Genomic DNA, 10,146 nt, shown 5'->3' with positions numbered 1-10,146 from the left:
GGCCCCTAAACCCAGCAAGTCCTCCCCTCAAAATCTGTCTTATTGCAATTCCCCAGCTTCCTGGTGGCCCAAATCCTTCCCATTTTGAATCCCATTTGGATTCCAAGGTCTTCCCCTAAACCCCTTCCCTAAATTCTTCCTAGCCACATCATCACATGGAGCTTGCCCTGCCCCCCAGATCAAGGGCATCTCTGCGGAGCTTCCCTCTAGTGAACCTCCCTCTAGTGAAGCTCTAGTGAACCACTCACAACCATTAGATCCCCCTGGGGACACTCACAATCCCACCTCCCACCCCCTAGTCTTTAGATTTCACCATCACCACCACCATTACCACCACCACCCAGGCACCATCCCCACCTCTCACCCTGGTATTTGGTGCTCCCTGCCAGGATGTGGAGGATCAGGGCTGGGAGGACAGATGTGGGAGAATAATAACAGCAACAGCAAAAGTGGACACGTGTCCAACACTACTGTGTACCAGGAATGGATCTAAGGGCTTCACATATATGACTCCATTCACTCTTCACAGCAGCCAGATGAGGAAGTCGCATTATTATCCCCATTTTACAGATGAAGAAAATTGAGCCACAGAGAGGTTTAGTCACTTGCCTAAGGTCACACAGATGGTAAATGTCAGAACAAGATGGAGGCGAAGGGGAAAGAGGGTGAGGGCAGCCCTGGGGTGGACGGGAGTGGAAGGGGCCGGGGCGGTGAGAAGTTAATAATAAGAGACACAAAGGTATACAGAGATGGAGAAACAAAGAGCCTGAGCCCAGGCAGTGACAGCCTCACTCACAGAGCATATCTGGCCCTGTGAGCTCTGGCCCCTGCCCACCTCTTGACCTCATCCCTGACCACGCTTGTCTTTTAGCCTCAATAATGAATTTTCTCTTCTTCCAACATACCACCTCATTCCAGCCCCTTGGCCTTTGCACTCTTTTCCCCTTCCATGGCTGATCCCATCTTTTCATTCAATTCTTAATTCAAATGTAATCTCTTCAGAGATCTCTTTCCCATGACCAATTTACATCCTCACCACCACCAATTCTCCTGATGTCTGCAGATTACTTTGAAATACTTTAAAAATAAAAATGGATTAATGGATGAATAGATGGATGGCTATGTGATAAAGCAAGTACAGTCAAAACGTTAATGGTAGGGAATTCCCTGCCAGTCCAGTGGTTAAGATTCCAAGCTTCCAATGCAGGGGGCACGGGTTCAATCCCCGGTCAGGGAACTAAGATCCCACATGGCACATGGCGCAGCCAAAAAAAAAAAAAGTTAATGGTAGAATCTAGGTGGTGGATATATGGGTGTTCACTGTAAAATTATTTCAACTTTTCTGTATGTTTGAAATTCTTCATGATAAATGTTGGTGGAGAGAAAACCGGAGGACTCTTCTAGAGACTAAAGAGGCAGCAAAAAAAAAAAACTCAAATGGGTCCCACCATTTCTATCATCCCATCACCTCATTTTATTTCCTTCATAGCCCTATCACTCTTGCTAATACTCTTGTTTGCTTGTTTGTTTACCTATTTATTGTTTACTTATTTGTTTATTGCTTATTGTCTAGTCATTGAAATGTAAGCCACCTGAGGGAGGTGGCATGGGCACCAATTTTCTCCAGTGTCCAGAGTAGTAATTGGCACCCAGTAGGTGCTCGCTAAACATGTGTCCTTGAACTCCTCTTAGGAGAGGGTCTGGAAGCTAGATCTGCTGCAGACTCACTGGAGAGCCCACGCTCAGGAATAAACAGGATCTCCCAGCCTGGGGTCCCTGCAAGGGGAGGGATATACCCCAGAGGCAGGGGAATGCCCCATGAGGTCAGGGAATGTGAGTTGGCCTGAAAAACAGGGCAACAGGCAGAAGCTGATAGTGTGATTATTTCCCTGGGGCCCTAATTCCTGACCTAGACCAGCTAATAGAGATCCAATCTAATTCTTCAACAACTTAGGCCCCGCCCCCAAGCAGAGGCTCCACCCTCTGTCTCTAAGGCCCCACCCCACAGCAAAATCCCTGCCCTATCTGACCTAAATAAATAATACCCCTCGGGACATCCCTGGTGGTCCAGTGGTTAAGAATCCCCCTTCCAATGCCCGGGACACGGGTTCCATCCCTGATCGGGGAACTAAGATCTCACATGCTGCGGGGCAACTAAGCCCACATACCACAACTAGAGAGCCCATGTGCCACAACTACAGAGCCCACGCGGCCAGAGCCCACGGGCCACAACTAGAGAGAAGCCTGCGCACCCGCAAGGAAAGATCCCGCATGCCGCAACTAAGACCCGAGGCAGCCAAAAATAAATAAATAAATATTTTAAATAACACCCCTCAAGCCTAGGTCCCACCCTCACAGCCCAAGCCCCACCCCTTTACCTTAGACACCACCCTAAAATTTATAACATTCATACTTCTTCAGTCTGGGCCCTGCCCCCACCTAAGCCCCACCCCTCCACCTTAGGCTCCACTCCAAAAGCGTCAAGCTTTCTGCCTAGGCACTGGCCCTTCAGGCCTAGTTTGGGTACCCCATTCTCAGCTCCGACCTAACGTCCAGTCTTCACCTGTTCAACATAAGCCCTGCTCGCATTCAAGGTTAGCAGGGAGAAGTGCCCCAGGAAAAGCCTAGGGAGCCTGGATCTGTGGGAACCTAGAGGGGAGGTTGGTGGAAAGCGAGGAGGTGGCTCCCACTTTGTACCGCCCCTCAAAGGCCTGGCCCCAAACCAAGAGCAACGCCCCATTGAGCCCACTTTGCATTGTACAGCGGTATTCTGTTCTGACCTCTTTGATTGGTCCCTCCACAAGCCCTCTACTCAAACCTACTCTGCATTGGACTGCCCCTCAGAGTCACCCTCTCTGATTGGTCCCTGCTTTCCAAACTCCTTGCTCCTGATTGGGCAAGTCCTTGCACATGCCTCTTTCTGATTGGATCGTTTGCAATCATGAAGCTGGAGGCAGACAGTTCAACTGTGGTGTGGGGGGTAGTGGGAGGAGAAAGAGGAGGTAGAGGAGGAGGAGCGGGTTCCCTGAATCCCCTGCCTAAGAGAGGGAGTGGCCGTGGACCACAGGATAGCTTTGGGTTAGAGTTCTAACTATACAGACCACTAGTTGTGTGGCTTTGAGCAACTGTTTTTGACTTCTGTGCCTCAGTTTCTTCATTTGTAAATTGGGGATAATACTGGTACCTTCTTCACGGGTTACTGTAGGAATTAAATTAGTTAATTCCTGTAAAGTGCCTATAGAAGTACCTGGCACATAGGAAGCCCTCAATCAAAGAGCTGGCTATTATTATCCATTTGATCATGTAAGTTCATGACCTTGGACAAGTCCTTTTGCCTCTCTGATCCCTGCAGACCAGGAGTTGCTGACCTCTTCATTGAATGACCCCTCCTATTTCCTCATCTCTAGCCTTCAGGAACTGAGGCTGTGCAGAGAGAGGTGTAGAGACATCCCTAGCAAGAGAAATGGGATAGGGGCACCAGCATGGGTGAAAGAGAGGAGAGGCGCTCAGCCCAACCCTCTCCCCCCAGAAAACTGAGGGCAGTGGGGATCTCTCTATAGCCCAGTGTAGAGCAATTCTATCCTGAATCCCTCATGCAAAGGGCTTGTCCTGACTGGGGACAAGGGGCAAGGGATGGGACAGAGTGGGGTGATGAGGACATGGCATGTTAAGGCTGGGAAGGAAGGGGAAGGGTTGGAGCTGGGCTTGTGGACCCTCCCCCAGGAATGACAGGGCTGGGGGAGGGGCAGCCAGGGCCCAAGGTCACTCTGTCATTGTTACCATGGCAACAGCCACCTCTCAACTAGGAACCTGGAAAAGGCTGGGAGGAGGGAGTTCCCAGGTCCCTGAATCTAGGGACAGAGAGAGGAACAATCAGAGACCCGGAGGAGAGGCAGAGAGAGACAGTGATTCAACTCTGAAGACCTGCCCATCTCAGAATCCTCAGAGCCTGGTACACTGTGGGTGATCACTGAATGTCCCTCAGAAACAGAAAGCCTTAGAGAGTCAAATACCCAGAGATGACAGAGAAAGAAAGAAGAATCTCCAGACAGGGGCAGGCAGTGTCCCTTTCCTGCCTGCTCAACCTCATACTCCTCAGGGGTCCACTGAGAGTCCTGGATCCTCTTAATCTTTCCCAGACCTGGGCCTCAGGCCTACCCAACTGCACAAACCACCCACCCCCAGCAACTCCCCAGCCCCTGAAGCTGTTATATTTCACTTTTATAGTAACTTCAACAACTTTTCTGCCTTTAAAATCTTCCGGCCTGGGGGCTCACTGAGAAAATTAGCATAGGTACAAGCTAATGCCTGCTAGGGTGGGAAGGTGAGAGGTGGGGAGACAGGCACTCTGCCTTCTTTACTCTCAGGGACGCAGGTGTCCTTGTCCCCCTTGGGAGTGGCCCCTCCACAGATTCAGATATCCTCCCAATCCCTCTAGGAGACCAGGCCTCCCTCATTTCTCCCTAGGAAATCCTGCAGGCCCCTCCCTTTCTTTCAGAGGAACAGGTACTGTATCCTCCTTTATTCCCAGGCCTCAGCAGGCGTCCACGGGATCTGCCTGACCTCTACTGGCCTAAGGCTGGTACTGCAGGACTGCCACCTACGGCCCACAGTGAGGAACAGAAACTGAGCCAGAACTGAGGGTCTCTTGAGTTCTTGCATTTTAATTTCTTTAAGGTCTCAGATGTTCAGGTCCTAGGGGGCCTGAGTTCAGGTCCCCCGCCCAGAGGTCAGCGAAAGAAAGACAACTTCTCTTGGAGCCAGGCCTCTGTGAGGTCATCAGTGGTGCGGATTTCAAACACCTGGGCAGAGAGAGGGCTCAGTATTATAATCCACTCAGGAAACGAAAACAGTGAGGACCCTGACCCCCTCCTCCTTCAGACCCAGGAACCCAGATCCCCAGCCCCCTCCTGCCTCAGACCAGGAGTCCAGACTCTCCCTCTCACACTCGGGAGCTTCAGCCCCAGGTCCAGACCTTTGTGAGCTCTGCCGTCTGCACCAGCCTGTTTTTGCTCCCTGCGTACATCATCTGTTGTTCAGGCTTGCAGCCTGTGTGGAAAAGAGAAGAAGGAAGCATAACTGGGGAATGCCAGAGTGTTCTCTAAGGCCCTAGTAATGTCCTGCAGACCCTGGAGTTTTCTAAGAGTCCCAGGAACTGTTCTAAGGAGGTCCCTGGAGGCTATAGTCAGAGTCTCCAGGTTTGTTTGGGGGCTTGAAGTTATTCTAGGGTCCCTGGAGATGGTTTGGGGCCAGACAGGGGTTTCTAGGTAAAAGGAAGAAGTGAGTTTGCTTATACGCCTCAGGACTAAGGAGGATGGGGGCTCTGTGCCTCCACCTCCACCCAATGCCCTCTCAGGACTCACACCACACTCTCACACAGGCACCTACACACATGCACACAGTCAAACAATCACCAGTCACAGGCATGCACACACACTTGCACTCAAACACACACGCTTACACACCCTCACACAGACTCTAAGACCCCCTTCTCAGGATGAGTAGAGCTGTGTCTCACCCACGGGGCTGGAGAAGATGAAACACAAGGGGTAGGACACTCGGCCATCGGCGTGCATGTACTTGTAGCTGTAGACCACGAACCTACAGCAGCAAAAGAGAATTCAAACTCAGGACTTGGCCTGGAGCCCAGGCCCAGTGCCCATTACCTGAGACCACAACCTTGAAATCTTGACTGATTCTGAGAACCTAGGGTTAACAACTGAGACCCAGGGTACTGGCCTCAAACACAATAAATGATTTTAAAAATAATAATAAAAATGGATAACTAATAAGAACCTGCTGTATTAAAAATAATTAATTAATTAATTAAATTTTTTTGAAAAGATAACATAGAACTATACATACAGTGTATAAATGACAATTTCCCAGTTTTGATACTGCACTATAGTTAGGTAAGATGTAACCATTGGGGGAAACTGGATAAGGGGTACTATATTTGCAACTCTCTGTGAATCTATAATAATTTCAAAATTAAAAGTCTTTTTAATAATTAAAATAATAATAATAATAGTAAATGCTAAATAGAACTACCATGTGATCCAGCAATTCCACTGCTGGGTAGTTATCAAAGAAAATGAAAACAATCATTCGAAAAGATATATGCACCCCATGTTTATTGCAGCATTATTTATAATAGCCAAGGTATGGAAAAAACCTAAGTGTCCATTGATGGATGAATGGATAAAGAAGATGCAGTACACACACACACACACACACGCGCGCGCACACACACACACACACACACACACATACAATGGAATACTATTCCGCCATAAAAAAGAACGAAATCTTGCTATTTGCAACATGGATGGATGTTGAGGGCATTATGCTAAGTGAAATAAGTCAGAGAAGGATAAATGTCTTATGACCTCACTTATATGTGGAATTTAAAAAATAAAAACAAAGAAACAAACCACCAAGTTCATAAACAGAGAGAACAGATTAGTGGTTGCCGAAGGTGGGGGTGGGCGAAATGGGTGAAGGGAGTCAAAATGTACAGATTTCCAGTTATTTTATTTCCCATTATTTATTTTAAATAAGTCCTAGGGATGTGACGTACAGCATGGTAAGTATAGTTAACAATGCTGTATTGTATATTTGAAAGTTGCTAAAAGAGTAAATATTAAAAGTCCTCATCGTAAGAAAAAAAATTTTTTTTAACTATGTATGGTGACAGATGTTAACTAGATTAGAGTGGTGAACAGTTTGTAATACAGTATATACAAATATCAAATCATTATGTTGTACACCTGAAACTAATATAATATGTCAAATATATCTCAATAAAAAATTTTTTTAAGAAAAAATGGCTTAGGGACTTCCCTGGCGGTCCAGTGGTTAAGACTCTGCCCCTCCACTGCAGGGGGCGCGGGTTCCATCCCTGGTCAGGGAACTAAGATCTCACATGCCAAGTGGCGTGGCCAAAATAAATAAATAATAAATAAGTAAGTGCTTATTTGATTCACAACAACCCTATGATGTAGGTACTATTATTATCCCCATACTACAGATGGGAAAATTGAGGCCCAGAGAGGCGAAGTCACTTGCCCAAGGTTCTATGGATAGATTTGAACCCAGGAAGTTGGCTGGTAGAGTATAAGTGCTCAACCACTATGCTTTACTATCCAGAGAACTAGAATCAGGGGCTGAGACTAGAGCCAGCTACATAATTTCCCAAGCCCAGTGCAAAATGAAAATGCAGGGCCCCTTGTCATAAACACAGGAGAAAGGCTTTTTTCCTTTCTTCTGCAGTCTCTCTCCAGATTGATCTTTTAAAATTTCCTATTTAAAATCACGCTGTCTTGGGCGTGGGGACACTCACAGAGGGAGTGGAAATGCTCAAAGGCACACCCTGGAACTTGTCACGCAGGGGGTGAGTGCCGATCCTGACCCTGACACTCCCTGAATCTGTAATCAGGTCCCCTGTCTGGGACAGAGGGCAGCAGCCATTGCTGGGCAATGCGGGGAGTGGGTAGCTGAGAACCCATCCAGGCTGGAGATATGAGCTGAGGGAGGCTCCAAGCCCCCAGCACATGCTCCATTGTTCCATCACACTTCACACAAAACACAGATTCAAAGATAAAACTATAAAGAATTTCAAGACAGCAGGCAGTCGTAGAGCATCAAGCCCTGCATTCAAGGCTCCCTTCTGGGTACGGGGCCCTGTGTGACTGCACTTGTCAGACGCCCAGGATGCTGGTCCTGACTGAGATCTAGAGCCTGGGATTGAGGCTCAAAGTTGTAGGGCACCCAAAATTCACCCCAGTCGAGATGAAAAATCTAAAGAGACCAGTTTTCACAGAAGTGTCAAAAAGCTCCTCCACACACGAAAGCACCAGGCTCCTCTGGCTTCACACAGGATTCTCCCCAATCATTAAAGGTCAAATAAATCCTTTGCTACTCAAAGTATTCCCTTATTTATTGAAAAATAAGGATATTTTAACTTTTTTTTTTTAAATGAAGTAAGTGCAATGTTGAGACCAAAACCTGACACGATTTGTACAAAAAAAGCAAACTCTAACATTACATATGACTATTAGTGTAAAATTCTGCAATAAAATTTTGTTAAACAAACCAAAAGTCCTAGGACAGGAACACTTGACTTCAAAGGCATAGATCCCAAGCCCATGAATACGACTGGAACCCAAGCAGTCCCTCAGTCTGTATCCCTATCATCACCCCTCTCCCCATGGCCTGACCTTCCCCTTCCTTCCCCCAGGATACCTGGGCTGTCTCTCTGGCAACTCCATTTTTAGTTCCTCTGGAGAAATATTCTGGGGATGAGGGGAGAGAAAAAAAAAGACTGCCATTAAATGAACACTTACTGTGTGCCAAGGCACTAGTCCAAGAAATACACATGGATTAACTCATTGACCTCTCCCGAATCCCAGAGGGGTGGGTCTTATTGTTATCCCCATTTTACAGGTGAGCAAACTGAAGCCCAGAGGTGTTAAGACACTTTTCTTCTAAACCCACTACAAGGATTAAATCATTGAATCCACAGACAACCCTAAGAGGTAGGGACTGCTATCGCCATTTCACAGATGAGGAAAGAGAGACCCATACAGGTGAAGTCTCTCACCTAGGGTCACAGCTAAGCTGGGACTTGATCTCCGGGTCTTTCTGGCCCCCAATGCCAGGCTCTTAGCATCAGTCACAGTCGCTTGGGTCTCCCAGTCCCACCCTGCCCTTCTTGGAGGTCCCATCCCCCCATCCCCTCACCTGAAATTCTTCCTCCAGCACCACCATCTGCCGGTCTTTGTCCACCTTCACTGAGGAGGGAGGGCACATGGGGGTTAGACGCCCCTCCCATCTGCCCCCACGCTTGTCCCCATACCCCATCCTTCCAGGAGGGAAGATGACACTCACTTATTATGGCCGCATTGTCCGTCTCTTTCCGGAAGCGAAATTTCCTCAGCTTTTCCTTTAGCTCTGGGTCCACCTCGCACACCACCAGGGAGTCAGACTGTCAGAGGAGCCCAGCAAGAGCTGAGTCGCCTGGCCTCAGCCCTGCCCCCTTCCCCAAACCTCAGTTTCTCCATCTACTAATGAAGAGGAAGACCCAATAGCCCATAGATTGCCTTTGTGAACATCAGGAAAAGGCTCCTTTCCCTCAGGCCAGATGCTGCCCCTTGCAGAGCAGAGGCTGGACTCGAGCCCTCTCAGCAGGTGCCCTTGGGCAGCGCCCAGGGTGGACCAGGGATCTGCTTGCCTGGGGCTAAACCCGGAACCACAGTCTCTCTTCCCCCAGCCTTGACCTCCCTTCCACAGCCTGACCTTCACCCTGGCATCCTCCTAGCCCCAGCCCCACTCCAGCCCCTAGCCCTTTCCATACGACCCTGGCCCCGACCATGACTTTTCTGTCCACAGGCCTCTTCTTTTCTGGGTTCCGCTGTCCTCTAGGGGTGGGGACCAGGGCTACAGGGGGCAGGGTGTGGGGTAGGGGAAAGGTTTCATCTAACACCACATCCTGTTTATGCCCATTCTGGGACAACTGTCACAGACGACTCCTCCCCCTCCTTCCTTCCCCTCATCTGCTGGGACCTCCCAGGCTTTGCAGTCACCCAGACCGGGTTCGAATGCTGCCTTACTGTGTGGCCCTAGCTAAGTAACTTCACGCCTCTGATTCAGGATTGTTATGAGGATAAAATAGTTTCACATATCTCCCAGCATGGTGGACACACTCAATACACAGTAGGTAATGATGAGCTTTTTTTTTTAATTTTTATTGGAGTATAGTTGATTTACAATGTTGTGTTAGTTTCAGGTGTATAGCAAAGTGAATCAGTTATACATATACATATATCCACTCTTTTTTAGATTCTTTTCCCGTATAGGTCATTACAGAGAATTGAATAGAGTTCCCTGTGCTATACAATAGATCCTTATTAGTTATCTACTTTATGTATAGTAGTGTATATATGTCAATCCCAATTTCCCAGTTTATCCCTTCCCCTCCTTTTCCCCACTGGTAACCATAAGTTTGTTTTCTACATCTGTGACTATTTCTGTTTTGTAAATAAGGTCATTTGTACCTTTTTTTTAAGATTCCACTTATAAGAGATACATATTTGTCTCTCTCTGTCTGACTTACTTCACTCAGTATGACAATCTCTAGGTCCATCC

General features: G+C 47.9%; 1 protein-coding gene across 1 annotated transcript; it reads right to left on the bottom strand.

Moving 5' to 3' along the window:
* Positions 1–4,648: 4,648 nt before the first annotated feature.
* Positions 4,649–9,439, bottom strand: GMFG (glia maturation factor gamma). Its single transcript, XM_059904470.1, has 7 exons — positions 9,371–9,439; positions 8,890–8,986; positions 8,743–8,792; positions 8,245–8,294; positions 5,519–5,601; positions 4,976–5,049; positions 4,649–4,802 (listed from the first exon to the last, which is right to left on the bottom strand). The coding sequence occupies exons 1-7, from the start codon at positions 9,371–9,373 to the stop codon at positions 4,731–4,733; spliced, it is 429 nt and encodes a 142-aa protein (XP_059760453.1). The 5' UTR covers positions 9,374–9,439; the 3' UTR covers positions 4,649–4,730.
* Positions 9,440–10,146: the final 707 nt, after the last annotated feature.

The sequence above is a fragment of the Balaenoptera ricei genome, chromosome 19, assembly GCF_028023285.1.
Source record: "Balaenoptera ricei isolate mBalRic1 chromosome 19, mBalRic1.hap2, whole genome shotgun sequence".
Lineage (NCBI taxonomy): Eukaryota > Metazoa > Chordata > Mammalia > Artiodactyla > Balaenopteridae > Balaenoptera > Balaenoptera ricei.
The sequence above is the reverse complement of the archived record's forward strand: the minus strand, read 5'-3'. Positions and strand labels throughout refer to the sequence as shown.

Coding starts and splice junctions, on each gene's coding strand:
- GMFG (XM_059904470.1), bottom strand. Junction 8,793..8,889: donor GGACAATGCGGCCATAATAA/GTGAGTGTCATC, acceptor CTCCCTCCTCAG/TGAAGGTGGACAAAGACCGG. Junction 5,050..5,518: donor CATCTTCTCCAGCCCCGTGG/GTGAGACACAGC, acceptor TTTTCCACACAG/GCTGCAAGCCTGAACAACAG.